Here is a 20398-nt window from a genome sequence, read left to right as displayed (position 1 = left end):
TGAATAAGCTAATAACATGTTTACATGCAACTCGAAATTGTTTAATGGGCAAAAATCTACCCGTCTTGATCAATTTATTCTTGAGACCTTACACGACAAAGGAACACCGTTTAATGCATTTACATGACCACATGTGTTACAATTGTAGATGTGGGACATAGGAAAATGATATTCCAGCAGAAGAATATCCAGCCCTGGCATAAACAAGTCTAGTGTGCCAAAATGAAAATGAATAACAATTTTCCTTGTCTCTGGGGCTCAACTGAAGCAGCATCTTCATGATGTACTGTTCTAACACACCGCAACTGTTCAGATAAACCAACGTTTTTTTTTGTTTGTTTTTTCAAAATGGGATTTGTTCAACAGTGTTGAGTGGTCCATTTCCTGCACTTGAAGCTTCGTCTTCATACAACACTATCTTGAGGACAATGTCCTGCGCTGCTTGGATCTAAAATCATTTCAATAAAATTTAAATGATTCCCATTTCACAATAAATGAAAAACACTGTTGCTGGAGGTCTCCCTGCTCCCGCTATTTGAGATTCACAGACAGTTAGTGATGATAGGGAACTTAATTTCATTTCTACCATCTTGTGCGCTTCATGAATATTTATGCCATCAGAGGAAAGGCAGTTTTGCTCAACCTCAAGCACACCGAAATATGTGCGTCAATCGCACTGTTATTAGACAGAGAAAGAAAATGGATGAAGGACAGAATAAAAGAGGGAGAGATGATGAGAGAGAACTCAAATCTGAAGGGCTCGCTCTTCAAAACCTGATATTTTGAAATTAGTCAGCGGGGGTTTTTTTCAGGCTATGGATAAAACACTCTGATTCTATGTATGTGCCAGCATGATGGCGTGTAAGTGGATTGACTGACGTTGTGATTTCCGTCAAAATGACATCAATGAAGCTGTAATAATGGAACTCATATAATTTAAAATAAAACCACTTATAGTCAAACACAGATGTAACATATACACTCATTTCCATTACCAGAGTTTATGTAAAGACACCTTGGAGGAACATAAAAGCAAAATCTAAGTATCACAAAAGCTTTGTCTCCACAGCAACAAAGTGCTAAACTCTATAACTAAACCAAAACCATGTTTGAGCATAATTAGCTGGGAATTCTGGGAGTTTTGCAGTCAGTTTGAGTTCTAGGCTAATCCAGCTCTCACTAAACCACGCTCCCTCATATAACAACAGTCCATTAAGGCATGACTACTTTTGTTTCCTGTCAGTTTTATAAAGGCTGTATGAGCAACCTTAATAAAATACTCTTCAAAGAAACTAAATATGAGCCCTCAATAATTTGAAAGCAATTTAAAGATTATGTATTTTACTTCATTTTTATATAATTCATGAATTCAATTTGGAATTCATTGGATCGTAAAAATTGGGCGGTCCATACCAGAATGGAGCAAGGTGGTTGGAGGGGTGGAATTAAAAAATTAAGAGGGATTTGTGATTTCAGATGATAAGGAAAGCGGTTTCAGAAGCAGAGCATGTTATTACAGTACAATCTGATAAATGATTATGAAGACAAACATTTTGCTTTATTCTGAAACTTGTGCAAGTTGTGGTGCACAATAAGACCACAAGTATGCATTAAGTAAACTAAACTACATGAATTTTGATTTCATGTTGACAATAAATATGCAAGGACAACTAGTATTCAGAAAGAGTAGACTTGAGGTCTTGCTCATGTACAGCTGAAAAACAGGAAACTAATATCAGATTTTCTTCCCTCATGCCAGCTAATTTCCTTTTAATATTCAGCCATTGTTCCCTGCTCCATAAAGACATTACAGGCTGGTCTGAGGCCTTCAGAATTGTTGAGTGCTGGAGAGTGCAGACGGCTAAGGGCCAAGCAGCCCTGAGGCAACGGAGAAAAAAAAAAAGGAAAAAAACTTGTCATCTGAACAGATGTGTGAGGTGAAATGTGTTTAGACGTGAAAATAAAACAAAATAAACACAACTCAATTCATCTTTTACATTGCTACCTTTCTTTTTATTGGCATTTTGTCAAAAGAGCAAAGAACCAACCAAAGCGTCAATGGATTTTGGTCATTAAAGGATTTCGAAAAAGGTCACTAAACAAGCAAGCTATAGCTGCAGGCAGCAAACTAAATATTGTACATTAAGAGGAACCACATTCCTGAAAAAGAATAAAACAATGTAAAAAGCCAATGAACACACACACACACACACACACACACACACACACACACACACACATACTACTATATTGCTTTAAAGAAAAAGTTCACCCAAAAGCTACAATTCTGTCAAAGTTAACCTCTCACGAGAACATGCAGGCTGCAATGAATGGACAGCACTATTAATTATAATTTCCTATGTTGTGTTAAACATAAAAAAACAAAGCCATTCAGGTTGAACGACATAGGTAAGTAAATTTTTTTTTTGGGGGTAAACTTTCCCTTTAAATGTCTCAAATTTTAAGAATAGCCAGGGCGGCATTTCATTTTAAACTGCATTCAGCATTGTAAGCCTAAGTAGAGTAAGCCTTGGTCAGTATCAAGCCATGTTTATAAAGTAATATAAATGCATAACACAAGCTAACGAGAAAACATTTTGCCATCTATTTTTCTCACTCATACTATTAAAAAAACTCAGTTGTTCTCCAGGCAGCTTTCACAAAAGTGATGGTAATTGCTACATTAATTTAGCTAGATTTGAGAACTGTTCCCTGTAAAGAGCCTCACCAGTGTGGAAATAAAATACAAAAAATATTATATAAATAAACTACATTTCAATATGAATGAATGGTGTGAACTCTGTGCTGTTACCTTGGCAGCGCAATTAAACATTTTCCTCACCGCATAGTTGAAACCACAAAGACATTTTCTTTTTTCTTACTGCAAGACAAACTAAAAGCCATAAAATAAAAATTTTAAAGGTTATTCCTCTGGCTATTATAAATGCTTTTCCAACACATATGGAACATAGAGTAATCTTTTTGTTCAGACAAATCTTTATTATTTTATTCTTTTTGGAAGAGAGAGAGAAAAAAAAAAACTCTATTTCTTAAGATTTCTCCCAGTAGAATATTAAAAGTGCTTACATTATGTATCCACATATATAAGTACATGTATATGTATATAATCTCATTTACAGATTTCCAAATATTACCATCATTGCTATTATGACTAGACGTACAGGATACGCAAGGTAAGACATATTGCAAATCTCCAAAAGTATAGAAGTATTTATTCCTTATCCTTACTGTCAGATCTTGTGACTGAAATACTAGAGTGAAAGAAAAGTTTTGTAAAATACTGTATAGTTACAGAAGCTCTTGCACTCAAGGTCTGATGAAGGGGAAAACCGGAGCTTAAACTTTTACTCGACCAGCATGAGATTGAGCTGATATCAATATAAATTAATAAGATGCATCAAATCAATCGTAAGTATTTTAATCAAAATTGTAAATGGAAAATGAAGTTAATTGCAAAGGGAAGACCACTAATAACAGATTAGGAGTGTAATGGTTCAAGATTAATCACGGTCCAGTTTGTTTCACGGTTCTGTTTGGTAAATATTTGGTACTTTGCTATAAGTGGAACACCACTTTAGAAGACATGGAATAAACAACTCGAGTTATTTAGATTACCTTTAGGCTGCCTTAATGTAGTTTTTGGAATTTGAAATTGATTTGCATATTCTTAGACAAAAAACATCTCCAAAGTATCTGTGTTCCATAGAAAAAAGACAGACAGACAAGTTTGAGATGGCATAAGGGTGAGTAAACGATGAGAGAATTATAATTATTGGGTGAACTATTCCTTTAATTCATGGTTACATTGTCTGGGGCTTCTATTTTTCTTTTTAACTGTAATGGACTACTTGGACAACTGCTTCCGCGTTCTAAGTCAAGCGCTTCCTGTTACACCGTTCAGCGTGTCTAAGATTTATTCATATAAAGGCAGATTATTTCTTTTTTTTTAGGCCTGTCAGTTGATTAAATAAATAAATCATATTTGTGGAGCTAACATGAGGTCTCACTTTAAAAATTTGCTGAAATTTGCCTATAAATATATTTTTTCCTTTCCAAATGTAACTAACTCAGCTCCTGAATAATAAATCAAACATGTGTAACCTGCAGCAGTCTAACCGCCTCATTAACACGTTTCATTACTTTCATACCAGTTGAGATTTAACGATAAATTCAACCATACACTGACTGCAAATGCTTTTCTTTGGATAAATGTTCCAGATGTATTTATTTATAAATACATTAGCTGTTATCTTACTCTAAACATGCTTTAAAAAAACACTGATGAATAAAATAATGTATATTTAACCACACTACACATTTAATCTATTTACAACGTTTTAATTCATTATCTTTAGCAGCTATTATGCATTTCAACATTTATCGATATACAGTATTTATCAGAGAAACCATGACACAAAATAAACATAAAAAAAATTACATTTAATAAAAAACGGGTTGATGCATGCTTTTATCGCGGCTTTCTCCTCCCTTACACATGGATCATAGCATTAACTGAAGCTCGTAGTCATTTCATTCAAAGAGTGGCGCTTGTGCTGACACACTTTGACTCATTCAACCATTTGTCATTTGCGTTTCGAGCTGATCTGTGGATAAATGTCTGCTTCAGACCTTCGTGTGAGGAGAAATGGGCTTGGATTGGAGTGAAGTATATACCAGCCATTGCTTTCTCAGATCGCTCAGGCTGAATTAAAACCCTGAAAACTGTTCTTCCACTGAAGGTTTAAGAAGCTGTACACAGTAATGTTCAGAATATTTCTTCTATCTCTGAAAAGATCAGTACTTTAAAATCCTCTTTCAAAAACTCATTTTAAGTGGCGTTTCAGGAACTAGGCAACTAAGGCGCATGTTAACACATTTAACTGGAAACTAGCAGGACACACTATTTCAAAGCGGAAGTACATCAAGAGGCTCAGTGCAAGTACTCCATTAGAGAGAATTATACTAATTACTCTTGAAAAAGGAGGCCTTGAAATTCACATGCATTAAATATTTATACTTTCAGTGGCATTGTTAGACATGGTGACATACATGAGCAGTCAGTGTCGAACCGAAGGTTCTTTTTATGGGTGCAGTTTCAGCCAATAGCAGATGACACTTTATTGTAGGGCTCCTCAATAGACGGCCGGAGAGACAAATGTTTGGCCCATGATAAAGGCCTGTTCACACCAAATCTGTGACGATTATGTGAGAGAAACCTCAGATGAAAGGTCTATACACACAGAGTGTGAAAAAAAATAAAATGAAAAACTATTTCACCCCTGTACAGTATGCGGTTCAACAAAGATTTATTGAAAATGAAAAGATTCAGCTGTTAGAGATTAATATACTGAATGCTGTTAAAGCATTTATTTATCTTGTTTTGCATAATGGTTTCATTATGTTCTTTCCATGGTGTTGATACATTCTGAGGATTGTATCTTTTTTTTTTTTTTTTTGGGCGAGTGAGATGAGAAAAGTGCACTGTTGCATAAATATACACCCTGTTTATATTTGTACATGTATTTTGCTACGAGTATATTCCAAAAGACTCCCGATGCCAATTACTTTTTTATTTTTATTTTTTATTTTTTTTTATAATAATATAACACAAGGTACTGTGATACAAATACATGTGGAATAATGCACATAAATAATAACACGTACAGTATAAAATATGATGCATGGCCTAATATTAAAAAAAACATATAAAGGAAACACTGGCTCATGGTCTTTTCTTTATTGAAATTATTGCAATACTTTGTAAACTTAAGAACAATAACAATATTAATGCGAATAGTTCTAATAATTGAACCTGCAGTTTAGTGAAAGTGTAGAGTAGATCAGGAGATGAGCAGGATCAGTTTACTCACATGGAGATCCAGATTGTTCATTTACGTTTTTTTTTTCTATATTTCCATCAGGCAAATTTGTGTAGTTTTGTGCATCTGTGTACAAACAATGTTCATAATTGTTTGAATAAATAAAACAGCCTACTACTGTTATAATACTGTACTGCTATAAAAACGTATTTAAAAAAATCTGAATATTTATGCGTGACTCTTAATAATAAAACAATAGTAGTAATAATAATAGCAGTAAACACAAAAAATCTGTCATTACATCGACGGCTGTGACCCTTTGTATTGTTGACAGAATTTGGCCCTTGGTGAAAACTAATTGGGGAACCCTGCTTTATTGCAACAACATTTTTGTATATTTTGTAATCTCCACAACACGTATGACACACATTCTTTTTTTTTTTTGGTACCCCAGAGACTTTGATCAACATGTGCCTCCTGAGGATTCAAAACATAAACCGGTCTTGTTTTCTAGGGCTGGATATTGACTGGGTATTGATCAGTTTCAATTTTGCTCACATATAAAAGAAATTCTCTCCCAGCTGATGTTGTGTATTATAAAGATGACCTTCTAGCTAGGAAGGGTATGAATGGTATTCCATTATGAATATCATATTATATTGCATATATTATATTTGGTTACATGTTTATTGTTTACATGCTTAATTTGTACTATTTACATTGATTTCTTTTGAACAAATGCGAAAAAACCGGCATTGGCTATTCTGTAAAGAATGCCAATAAATTAGCGCATTTTAATGAGATGATTAGAATGGCTTTACCTCATCCGTACAAAGCGTGATCAGAATTATATGTTTATATGGTATTGTTTTTAATCAACAACTGACTAAAGAACAGAATGGGAATTAAAAGAGAAATGTTTCAATGAAAAATGGTCTGCGTAAAACACTTGTCTCGTCAAACCAAACTTTTACTCTCAACATGCAATTAAAGGATCTCGCTGCTGAACATCATCTTCAACTATACTACAAAATCACTACAGATTCTAACTTGAACTGCACAAACTCTTGTTGATATTCGTTGAGAAGTGCTTTTAAAAGTTCAGTACATAAAGAAAAAAAAGATAACTTTTCAGGCCTCAGGGGGCTTGTTATGAAATGCAGACACCACTCTATTTCCAGTGCAACTCTCTTGGGCTCTGATATTTACTAAAGGCTTGTGGCTATGACTCCTTGACACAGCCAATAAATGCCGCTAACAGAGGGAGCATCTAGGCCCTTTTTCATTTCAAATGTTGTGAGATTCACCAAAGAGGCAAATGGAGCATCTATTGATAAGAAATCAAGACAGTTGCATGTTTAAGTTGCATGTCCTTGCAATAATGAACATCAGGAAGAATGAAAAAAAAAAAAAAACAACAACAAAAAACACCACTGTGTGGTCAGCAGTTAAATGGGTTTGGCAGCCAAGAAATCATATTTCTCATCAGTCAAAGGGTTGTTGGAACGTCTATGAACTGAAGCCAAATTTGGTTTAAAAACAAAAAAACATCTACTGTATGGCTTTTGCTGCTGGGGCCAACAACAAAAAAAATCATTCGGTGAGTGTTTCTACTGCAAGACCTGGTAAAACCATGAGTGGAGTGAGGGACAAATCCAACACTGTCAAAATCACCAATAACTGTCATCAGAAACAACTAAATAACTCACCATCGCAACATATTTCTGGAAAAAGCAATGACATTCTTTCTGCTGCGTGCTGCTGTAGGCAAACCAAACAGGCTTAAGCATCATCCCCGCTGGCATTTCAGAATTTCACTGATGATATTGAAATAGCCAAAGGAACTGGTAAGAAATTTCTTTAGGTTATTAAAACTGCTGTAAACTATCTGGCATTTAATATGGCAAATCTCATGGCCCCTACGCCTATTTATGTGATTTCTCTGTGTACATTTGCGAGCACGTGTGGTGACCTCATCATCTTGAGTATGGATATTTACTCCTGAACGAAGCTCTGCTGTCACAAAAATAGAAGTTCATTACATTTCTGAAAACCTTAAGCTGAGTGTCAACATTTCCATTATGGGCTGTAACCTCAAGTGGGCTACGGAAAAGTCCCTGAAATCCTGCAACTTTGCAGGTCTCACTAACATCTTGCTTTGTGTTCCACAAAAGACGGACATACAGGTTTTTAACAATATGAAAATTTTCATTTTTGGGGGAATTATCCCTTTAATATAGTATATTATAACATATAGCACATGTTGTTGGCTGCATTGCCATTTTCATTCATTTTCAAAGCTTGTTGTTTGATGGCCATCTAAAAAGATAAGAATGTTAGACAGCACAATGTTGGAGTGTTTTCAACATTGAGATGTTACATTTACAGGGGTGTCCAAAAGTTCACATTGAAAATCAGATTTCCTTGCTTCCATTGAAGTACACAAGATGCTCTTTGAAGCTTTCTCAAATCTCGCTGGAACAACATGGATCATCAGGTTTTGTGCAGTCTATGCTGTCATTTAAACAAAAAGTGGACAAACACTAAGAAATACCAAAATCCATGTATATTTTTTAAACTTTTAACTTTAGAAATCTTCTCTTGGCAATGTTTTACTTTTATTAAAATGCAATGAAATATAATGAAAAATGCTAAATAAATGCATTTTCACTCATAGTCTCTCTTTTGGACCCAACTGAACTACTGAAGTCACTCTACTGTAACAGAAATCCATCGCACAACCGCACTAAAGCAGCTCTGCATAAAACAGCAGATTGAGAGAGAGTGTAGTCGGCAGGAGGGCTATGGCAGGCGCCTCTCATCCCACACCGCAGCAGGTGAGGAGCTGCGAGCAATGAGAGATGAGGAAAGAGAGCTATTTGGTGCACAGCGAGGGATCAGCTCCCCTGTTGAACAATGCTAAGAACACCGAGTAACAACAGATGATGATATTTCATCATTCAGTCAGATGGGGAGTTCTAAAGCTGGACTGAACGGAGTGTTGCGTTTGAGAGTGCTGGCTGCAGGTGACAACCTGAGACTAGGGCTGGGTGACATGGCAAAAAAAAAAAAAAGAAAAGAAATTTAAACTAGGACTATTCAGGATTGTTGATTTTACAACTTTTAAATGTACTCATGTAAAAAGTAACTTTTTACCTAGTAGTTTTCATTACCGGTATCTTTCTTATTATTCTTCGGTAGGGAATCAATGGCAGCCATATGAACCGCAAATAGGAAAGTGAAGAAATGGCACACTAATAGGGGTAAATGTGAACAGCCCTCAGACCCAATTTAGGGTCTCCAGGAAAAACTCTGCCGCAGAATCACCAGTTTAAAATTGGACTTTTTGCTCATAGTTTTGGAACCGTTTGGCCTAAACCAAATTTTTTATTTTTGTCTAATTTCTTTCCTCAGTCTGATTGTACTGGCCCCTTTACATTAAAACTCCACCCCTGACAGTAGCCACCATCTTGTATTATGACATTTAGAATTTAAACTTTTAATGTCTTTCATACTTCTTTCTTTTGCCCCAAAACTGGCTCAGACAATCTTCCGACTGTGCCAAACAGAAATGACTGAACAGAATTTTGACTTTCAGTTTTGTTTAAAAGTTATGCAATCCAAAGTTATCGATGTATCTCAGCAATGATTTTGTGTGCTGACTCATCTATGAATGTCTCTTTGGGGTCATTTAGATTTATCGACTGTGTGGTGCACTGGGTTAAGGCTCTACACTATGGTTTTAAAAATGTGAGTCCAGCAAAGGATGGTTTAAAAATTATATTTCTATTGAACTTTTAGTCTTTACATTGAGCTTTCTAAAACATAGGTCATACGTCACTGCATAATTACTGCTCCAATTCAAAAACCTTTAGCTGTAGCATTTTCTCAGTCAATATTTTATACTCTCAACTTGAAATGTCTTATTGACACCATTCAGACTACTTAACAGTGTGGCACAGTGGTTAAAGCCTTGGATTATAGTTCAAAATCAAAAGATTGGGTATTTGAACCCTGCCTCAACATGTCTTGCCATTGTGCCTCTGTTGTACTTTGCATTGTGCTTAGTGACTGCCAGTGGGGCTAGGCTCAGATCACTGCTGCTTGGAGCTATATTTATTATTATTATTATTATTATTATTATTATTATTATTATCATCATCTTTACTTTTAGTCTTGTCGATTTATCACAATTCTCTGCATTCTCTACATTACAATACTAAAGGATATTCCATGAATTTTCCACAGCTTAAGGTTTTATTCATTTCCATGACCAGCCCTGAAAATGAAAACATTCCCTGATATTGCCAGGTTTTCCTGCACATCAGGAAAGCAGGCTATCTGGCCAAGTCTGCTCCTACGGCACACTGCTGATCTACACCGCTGAGATGTGACAATCAGTGCACTTCTTTCTGCTGTGCACACAAATCAATAATTAACATACGTGTGTGAAATATTGCTTCTACGCCAACACGTTTAGATCATCTCTATGCAGCGTAAACGCAGTAAACAGTATATGTTGCTTAGAAACAGTTTCAATGCAGTGTAAAAACGGTTTTAGACAGCCATATTTTAACAGAATATAATGGGGACCAATGCATTAGCTGGACCAGCCAGGAAAAAAAGTGTTTTAGTGTAATATGAACTAAAGCAGCACAATTTCAATACCTTTGTTGTCAGATTTAACTGCTGATTTGTAATTAGGGCTGGAACTAACGATTATTTTGATAATCGATTAATCTAACGATTATTAGAATGATTATTCGACTATTCTGCGATTATGGCAATGATTACTCATGAGCTCTTAACCGATAATTCAGCTTGTTCCCCGACTTAAAAGGTTGTATAAAATGTGCTTGCTAACAATAAAGAGGACAAAATCATCTTTTAAAAATACCTCTAAATGACATTCACTAAATTAAAAGGGAAAAAATACTTATTTAATTCAGTAAAGAAATTCACTGCAAAAAAGAAACTATTGTTATCAAGTGTTTTTATCTTATTTTCCATTTAAAATTGTCTAAAAATCCTTAAGATAAATTTAATTGAGAAGCAACATATAAGATATTTAGACTTGCTTTAAGAGGATTTATCTTAAATATAAGTGTATTTTGTATATATGTGTATTTTTTTTCACTTGGTTATACTTCTGCGAGTGCAGTTAAGACAAAATGTACTTATACTCCAGATTTATTCTCTAAAAGCAAGTCTAAATATCTTATATGCTGCTTCTCAGGTGAATGCATCTTTTTTTAAAGGATTTTAGATATTTTTGTAGTTTTAATATTATATTCAACATTCTCAGATAACAATTTTTTTCTTCTGTAGAATAGTTCCTAAAGTAAATGAACATTGTTTTAAATTAGTTTTAGATATTTTTATTGGAATTTCTTTTTTATTGATGATGTTGTCGATAACGTCAACTAAGCGTTTCAGCACTATTTGAAATACATTATTTGATCGTAAACTTGACAAACAATTTTGAAGATTTCGGTCTTTCCCCATTCAAATAAATAGGAGCTTTACTTTTATGCTGCTTTTATCCATAGAAAATAGCTGCTCAGGAGCAGTCAAGATGGGCGCCGAGTGCACTGAGTTGCCATGACTTTTGACTAGGGACTAAAAACAAAAAACATGAAAGGGGCCCCCATATAGAGTAGGGGCCACTCGCAGTGTGGAGGTGTCACATACAGCAGTGGACAATGTGAATTTTAAAACTGGTACTGCTAAGAAATTGATTTCATAGAAGATGAAGCCTAAATTTAGCATCAAGGAGATGATACTGACTCATTTCAGGTCAGAGGCTACACTCATTCCATTCGATGGAAATTCTTTTTCTTTTTTTTTTTTCTAAACTAGCTCCCCAAAGTATGGATGAAAGAGACAGAGTCTTAACAGGCCTTTGTGCTAATATCACCATCAGCAGCTGAAAGAGATGAGGGATGAAGAAATGAGCATGCAAATGGAAAAAATTGCTTCAATCGCCACCCCTCTTTGCATTTCAATGAACGGGCAGATGCTTTAATGAAACGCTCTCTCATTCTATCTTTCTCTCGCACTGACATCAGCGATCCCTCAACTCCAGTGGTTGCACGTCTTTTACACTGTCTGAGGTTATGAAAGGTGATGGCCTTACGCTTGTACCCAGAGAGGTGCGAATGCGCTCACTCGAGCATACACTACTGTGTGACATTTTCACAGAGTCTGAGAGGCGGTGCTGCAAGCATACTTAATTACAATGCCACAATCAAACTGCTCATTATCCAATTCTAATACAACTGCAGGGTAGCAAAACCAACAATTATTGCGTTTTATCAGTTACTCCTATATCTTCATTTATGTCTGAGAAACAGTCCATTTACAACCAAAATATTTTTTAAGCGAATTAAAGAACTAATGGGAATGGTGGATATGCACTAAAGGATCTGACAGTGCAGAATAGAAAACAAAAATAATAAAACAATATGAACCAGAATATTAAATAGTGTTCTATTCAATTAACAGAATATCTCTCTTTAACACTGTCATGTATAAAATAACTTAATTATAAGCTAGCTGCCAACTGACAATCAAACCTTAAATATTCAAAAAGGATCAACTTAGTTCAAATTCATTCAACATGAATTTAATTGAAAGGAAAAATTCAGCTCTGGAATTTAAAGGAAACTTCTGAACTGCAATTCAGGGCCTGCTCACTTGACAGTTAAAGGAATAGCTTACCCAAACCTGAAAATTCTGTCATCAATTTCTCTATATAGTTGAATTTGGGAACTGGATATGTCATGAACAAATAATTCACAGCAGTTCTGTGAACCAGATCAACTTGACTTAAAATGTATGGATTTTTAGTGAATAATCACTTAAAATTGTTCAATTCCTCACAAAAACTAATTTTACTTCAAAAGACTTGGAATATAGTCCAGTATTTGGGCTATGGACCAGTTTTATGGTGCATCCTTTTTGAACCTTGATTCTTAATTCTATGTAATTGCATTGGAAAGAGTGACCAGTACTTTTTTGCTTTGTGTTCCACAGAAAAAAAGTAATTTGGGTTTGCAAAAACATGAGGGTGAATAAACAGGCAACCACTTACCAAGTAGGGCGGACATATTCTGGAAGATTCTTAGCAGCTCAGGGGTGATGGCAGGGCTGTTCTCTAATGTCACCAACCTGCATGAATACAAACAGTCATGTCATTTAAACAGCCTGTTTTTAACATGCAAAACCATTTCTCAATGCTCAGTCATTGTGATGGGGACCTTCAAATAATAGTAATGTTACAATGAAAGAACTATGCTTTTAGTGTTAATGGAAACACTACAGTGGCACAATTCATAAAAAGGGGTGACTTCAAGCTGAACAGCTTCCATCTTAAAATAAAAAAGATGATCATTCATAAAGCATTCAAAAAATGGATGTACGCCAGTAAATCTGTTGAAGTGCTGTTATTTTTGATTCTGTGGCTATAGTGGAGTCTTTGTGTGAGTTGTATTGTACAGTCTTGATACAAGAGAGATAGAGTGACTCAGACAAACTAAGAAATGAAGAACAGGAAGGAACAAACAGAAAGAGTCTGAAGCCTTGAAATTAAGAGGAAAAATAAGCCTCTTTAAAGGGATTACAAGTAGTGATAGAATGTAGGGCAAGAATTTCAACTTGGTATTTTGGTTATCATCACTCAAGTCAAAATTAAAAAAGCAAAATTAAAATAATTTACCTGTCTATCTACAGTATGACTAAATTGTTTCCGGAGTGCTGTCTCACAGCCAGGCAGCTGCTTTTGAACACAAACATCTGTCGCTAATGGCTTAAAGAAATAGATCCCCAAAAATCAATTACTTAGTTGTTCTAAACCTGTATGACTTTCTTCCATGAAATCAAAAATGTATAAGAAATGTAGGACACACAATGTGAACTCCAGAATGAAGATGATAAATTTTACCGTAAGCTTTCTCCTGACTCAGCACTGCAGAGTGTAATGTGGGAGTTGGGCACTTACAAAACAAAATAGGTTGGCTAAGTTCCTCTGAGACATGACTCCAATGACTCATGCTATCACTCGCATATGGACAGGCAATTTGTCACACAAATCTTTTAAGCATTATGTGTGTCAGTGGCTGACAGGGAAAGGCAGCAGAGAGGAGAAAAAGCCACTAACTGAGATTCCATTCAGATCCAGAGCAGTCAGTTAATAGCACAGCAATGGCATCAGCTGTATTCCTGAGTTTAGGGATTGCTCAAACAATGTCAGAGGACAAGAGGCTAGTTTGGTATTTGACAAGGAAATTATATGTCATGTAACCAAAATGTCAATGAATTGAGTATGGTAAACCTGGACCCGTTTCAAGATTACATATTTAATTGTTCCAGCTTTTAAGTGCATTCAAAGACTCGGATGTTATTCAATGCAGCTAATTTAAGTGTAACGTATCAACACATAAGTACAAAATAAGATGATTTTATTTAAAAAAAAATTAAGTACAGCCTCCTTGTGGTCACTATAATGTGGTTCGCTCTCGGTGGGGCTTGTAGTGAGTTGTGTGTATATGCCGCGGAAAATAGCATGAAGCCTCCACACGTGCTATATCTCCGCGGTAATGCGCTCAACAAGCCACGTGATAAGATACACATATTGACGGATTCAGACGCTGAGGCAACTGAGATTCGCCCTCCAGCACCCGGATTGAGGCGTGTCACTACGCCACCATGTGGACTTGGAGAGCATTGGGAATTCCAAATTGGGGAGAAAAGGGGGAGAAAAAAAAAGCTGTAAAGTTGTCCTCTACTTAAGTTCACCATATCGTTTAGCTGCAGAGTTTAATTCATGTAACGCAGAAAACTGCATGAGAACCAGAGGGCGGCAGGTGCCACTTTATTTTGAGCTGCCATCACTAACATCATCATTGTGCAGTGTGTGGTGTGGAAGTGAAAAACCCATAACTTGCCATTTTAGGAACATCTGTTGACAGACTCAGATGAGTTTAACTTGCCAACTTTTTATTACCCTACTCTCAGCAAGCATTCTTATCCACAATGACGTGTGGTGCATGAGGCAACATAAATGTTGATCTGAAAAAATATATATATATAATGAATCTGTAAGCTGTTATACCAGGGGTCGGCAACCTTTCTGACATCAAGTGCCATTTTTTCAAGGTCAATGGCTGTGCCGACGACTTATTAAAATGGAGAATAACAAGATGATCCATGACCTTTCATTTTAAAGACATTATAATTAATAATTCCGAGAAATTTTCAGATTTTCCATTTAGGAACAAGGAAAATAAATAAATACATTTGAGCAGCTGGTGTGAACACAACAACAGAAGACCACCAGAACTGAAATTCAAGTTCATAATGATAATCAAGCTTGGATTTTGAAACTTCAAATTTATCAGTGTACAGTGGTCTTTATATATAGAGCAATCTATATATATATCTAAGACCAGACAGTGTTGACAGTATAGATGAAGAAACAAGAGAGAGAATGAAAAACAAAGAGTAAGGGTTGAGTTTGTGATTTTTTGCCATGCCAGGTTCTATGGCAATTTTCAAGACAAAAACTAGATTGAATTGTTATAAAAGGAATTAAAAACATATGTAAGATTTTATGAACTAGTTTTGATAAGAACTCTGAAGCTGATTCTTTTCAAAAGAGTCAGCAGAACAAAATAATTAGTAAATAGACAGCGTATACACCATTAGTCAATATTTGAAGACACATTGCTTTGTAATGACTATTTCAGACTACTTCATTTTTTAGAATAAACAAGATAGAATTGTTATCAAAACTAGGAATTTACAAAAATGGGAGTGTGGGAATTGTGATTGAAAATATTTCATCAAAACTATCTTTTCTCTATATTTACATTTAATGAAATTTCATCTAATTAAATTGTTTAAAAACTTTTGTTTTGCTCAAATATATGCGTAGGAACAATTTACATGTATCTAATAGGCATAGATCTACAGTTCAAGGGGCTTATAAAAAAATAAAAGCGCAAGATAAATTCAAGTGTGTACAGACTCTTCCACTGGTAGTGGAAAAGAGACCAGAGTGTGACTGCTGTGTGCATTTTTCATTTTGATTTGTAACAAGCAGCCTCTAATAAACATGCAAATATATATATATATATATATATATATTAAAAATGTTTTAAGAGCAAATAGTTTCCTAAAATATGATGTCCTCATATGGGGACAGCGGGACTTGTGAAACTTTAAATAATACCAAGCTATTGAAAGTCTGATTCTTTTTATCAAATTTTTATCATCAGGAGTGTTGGTTATTTATTTTTTATTTTTTTAAGACGTTATAGACATTACAGCTAATTTTCGGTAAAACTGCTTTGGAACAATGTGTATTGGGAAAAGCACAAATAAAAAAACTTTAAAAAAAATAATAATTTGACTTGGTTTTACTTTAACATTACATTGTTGTTTCTACTTTGGAAACAAAATCTCAATGTTCTCTCTTTGCACTGTCAAGCAAACAAGTGATAGCCAGTGCTGAAGCATTTTACCAATCAGTAATTAGCTTCATACATTTAGGTACAAGTAATGGCAAGCATCGTCCAATCACTGCCAACCATGTTAAAATAAAATTACACATTATAAATTCTGACTATGTACTGATTATCATTGTCCCATGTCTGCCAACCAAGTTGAGTGGTCTAAACATCATTTGCAGCCTGAACTTTTGGTCAGATGTTAGGAGTGAGTTCACTTAGCTGCATAGGTAAGTTATAGGATGCCCCTTGCTTCCTTTTTAGCAAATTATCTAACCTCCAGTGTTCTGTCTGACTGTCTGTCTGTCTGTACTGGTCTCAGAACAGTTTGAAATGCTCCTTATTTTCATCCTAACTCCATATAAATCCTCTGAAAGCAACATTTTAGGCTTTTGGATTTGTTTAAATTAAATTATGTATAGTGTACAGCAAAAACAAAAACACACTGTCCACAGAGGATGATTCAGGGTCGTACGAGGGTATAGTTTAAAGGGCATATAGATAATGAAAGTACAGAAAGTGTTGAGACTTCTATAACTAGTTTGGATAATTGGCTCTGATAAAGTCTTTGAGACTCACCAGAGTTCCAGACCATCTTCCAGCAGGTAAACATGAGGAGGCTGTGAAACATCTGTGCTGAGCTGGATAACAGGCAGGAGGAAGGGATACAGATTCTTGCTCTCCGCTCCCAGGCCCTTAACAACACAAAAGAATTTGATCAGCTCAACTCATCAGAACATGTCACGTTAGCTGCTAAATAATGATTATGTTTTCATTAGTTCAGAAATACATTGTTTCATGTTAGTGTCAGGTCTCAATGCTGCTAGAATGCTACTGGCTGTCCCAGACACCAACCTGTAATGATACTGGACAATTTAATCGCATAATATAGCCTATTTAGAAAGCAACAGAGCAAAGATTAAAGGACCTAAAAATGTAATATTATTTATTGAAGCAGCCTATTGCTTGGGGCAAAGGTTTTAGAACAATGACATATATTCATACACTGATTTGAAACTATTTGCCTCCATGGTTTTGTTTTTTGTATTTGTTCTGCAATTTCATGTACAGTATATATCAGGGCTCCTGGATGTGTCAAGGATGTGTCCAATGGGTTTAATATTTAAGAAATAAATAAAAAACACAAGCAGTCATGATGTATATTGTGGTTATTGGATGGTTATTTTTCTGTATTTGAATGTTTAATAACATTTTATAATAAAATGGTGTCCAATCAAATTAATTCAATAAAACTTATTTATTTCAAGATGATATTGAAATACTTTTATTAAATTTACTATTTTTACACAAAATCCTCACAACACAATCCAAAACTACACACTGGAGATATTTTTGTCTGCACAACAGAACATCACAGATGTGAGATATTGCTTTAATACATTTATTTTATTATTATTATTATCATTATAATTGAATTATAGTAAACATTACCTTACAATACAGAAGTCATATTTGTTGCCTTTTTCCTCATTTCATGCATCCATTTAAATCAGGCTTCTATTTTGCCGTTTCTGTGCTTTTAACGGAGGTTTCTCACCTCCGGCTAAGCAGTTTGTTACATGGCCCAGTGTGATTATTAAACCCCAAAAAGCTGTGAATGCACTTCGCACTTCAGAGTGAATGCATGCTCTGCTCTAAACACACACACATACACACACACACACACACACACACACACACACACACACAGTGTATGCAGTGTTTTTAGTGTGTTAACGGCTTCTAACATTTTTAAGCGTGCGGCACATGTTAATTATATACACTAAATATACATATATGCTCTGGCGGACAAAAGTTTGGAATAATTTACAGATTTTGCTGTTTTGGAAGGAAATTGTTACTTTAATTCACCAAAGTGGCATTCAACTGATCGCAAAGTATAGTCAGGACATTACTGATATAAAAAAACAGCACCATCACTACTTAATTTTTTTTATTTATGATAAAATTTAGACAGACCCCATTTCCAGCAGCCATCACTCCAACACCTTATCCTTGAGTAATCATGCTAAATGGCTAATTTGGTCCTAGAAAATCACTTGCCATTATATCAAACACAGTTGAAAGATATTTGGTTCGTTAAATGAAGCTTAACATTGTCTATGATTGTTTTTGAGTTACAACAGAATGCAATTGACTGGCATGTTTTAACATTGTCAGTCAATCATTGTTTTAAGGAATGAAGGCTATACAATGCTTGAAATTGTCTTTGTCTTCAAAGACAAAGGAAACTGTCTCTAACAAGGACATAAAGAGATGTGGAAGGCCAGATGTACAACTAAACAAGAGGATAAGTACATCAGAGTCTTTAGTTCGAGAAATAGACACCTCATATATCCTGAATGGACAGTTTCATGTACAACAGTAAAGAGAACACTCAGGGGTGCAGGTCTTATGGGAAGAATTGCAAAGAAAAATCCACTTTTGAAACAGAAAAGCAAAAAGAAATGGTTAGAGTTGGCAAAAACACAGACATTGGACAACAGATAATTGGAAAAGTGTGTTATGGATCTTAACCCATTGAGTGTTTGTAGGATCAGCTAGACTGTAAGGTGCGTGAGATGTGCTCGACAAGACCGCCACATCTATGACAAGTGCTACAGGAAGCGTGGGGTGAAATCCCATTGAGAATCTGGACAAACTGACAGCTACAATGCAAAGATCTTTTTCACATTATTAATGTCCTGACTATACATTGTGATCAGTTGAAACCCACTTTGGTGAATAAAAGTACCCATTTCTTTCCATAAGAGCAAAATCTGTACCTTATTCCAAACTTTTGGCCACCAGTGTGTGTGTTTGTGTATATACATACATAGAGAGAGAGAGAGAGACACAGTATACATATTTAATACAATTGCAGCCTTTTGCGGATCACAACAATAGGAAATATCCTTATTTCAATTTAATTACTTGTGCATTCAAACATACATTTTTGTCCCAAACATGTACAAATTCTGCCATTTTTACAACTGGGATGTCATAAAGAACGCATCATGATGCTCCCACTTTCATAGAAAATAGCCTGCTTGCATACGAAAGAGCCATCTGAGACATGTAAATGTCCAACCACATTTTGTTTTCTTGTTACGTGTCATTGTTTTGCACACTGGTCTATAAATGTAGTAACACAGTCTCATTTAGATGGACAGCATATCACAGCATATGAGCTAATAATGTTAGTGTTCACCTGAATCCTTCTCTGTCTCTCTCTTCAATTGTTCCCTGTAGTCTTGTCTAATGATAAAAGGCAAACATAAATAAAACTTCTGTTATACTTCTATAAACACTAGACGGGGAATGGATCATGACAGTCAACCGTTGATGTTGTTTCACAATGTGCAGCTGCTGACAGTGATACAACTATACGAATTTGAGTAACAAAAACCTTGTTAGCGACAAACAGCTTGTTTTATACAAAAATATTTTCCAGGATAGATTATTTTTCAAGACATTTAGGTATTTTTCATGACAGAATTGCAAAATTCCAGGTTTTTCAGGATGCGTGGGAACCCTGATATATACATACATACATACAGTATAATCGCATCTATGGGAAATGCTGAAGAAAACATGGGATGAAAATCATTATAAACCTACCTAGAATGCCACTACTGTACACAAGTGGAGTGATTCTTGGAAGTATAAAGTTAAACCATTTAATTCATTACTAGGGCTAGGACATATGGGAAAGAAATAACTTGCATGACCCTATTCTGTTCCATTCCAAAAGTCTATCACATTTATATACATTTTGAGGCACTAAAATGAAGGATTGCAGAGCTAGTCTAATGTCATGCTCTTTAGGAAACTTAATGACCAAATAAAAGTGCATTATAATCATATACATCGGCGTCTCCGGGTCATTATTTAGTGTGGGGCAAAAACAATCACTTAATCATTTATTTGATCGATCTTTGAAACATTGACGAATAATTCCAAATTCTGTCTGTCATTTTGACATATAAAAAAGAAACAAGGAAAAACATTTTAACCTAGTGCATCATTTTTGACTTCACATTGTCCCTC

General features: G+C 35.2%; 1 protein-coding gene across 3 annotated transcripts in view; it reads right to left on the bottom strand.

Annotated features, from left to right (window-relative positions):
- The window catches only part of ipo11 (importin 11), a 180953-nt gene that overhangs the window by 58440 nt on the left and 102115 nt on the right, over positions 1-20398 (bottom strand). For all 3 annotated transcript variants that reach the window (XM_052107933.1, XM_052107935.1, XM_052107934.1), the window contains 2 exons: positions 16928-17043; positions 12934-13010 (listed from right to left, as the gene is read on the bottom strand). In XM_052107933.1, coding sequence (XP_051963893.1) covers positions 12934-13010; positions 16928-17043 — 193 coding nt within the window. The remainder of the gene's footprint in view (positions 1-12933; positions 13011-16927; positions 17044-20398) is intronic.

The sequence above is a fragment of the Xyrauchen texanus genome, chromosome 37 (assembly GCF_025860055.1).
Source record: "Xyrauchen texanus isolate HMW12.3.18 chromosome 37, RBS_HiC_50CHRs, whole genome shotgun sequence".
Classification (NCBI taxonomy): Eukaryota; Metazoa; Chordata; class Actinopteri; order Cypriniformes; family Catostomidae; genus Xyrauchen; species Xyrauchen texanus.
This window is presented reverse-complemented; position numbering and strand designations above follow the sequence as displayed.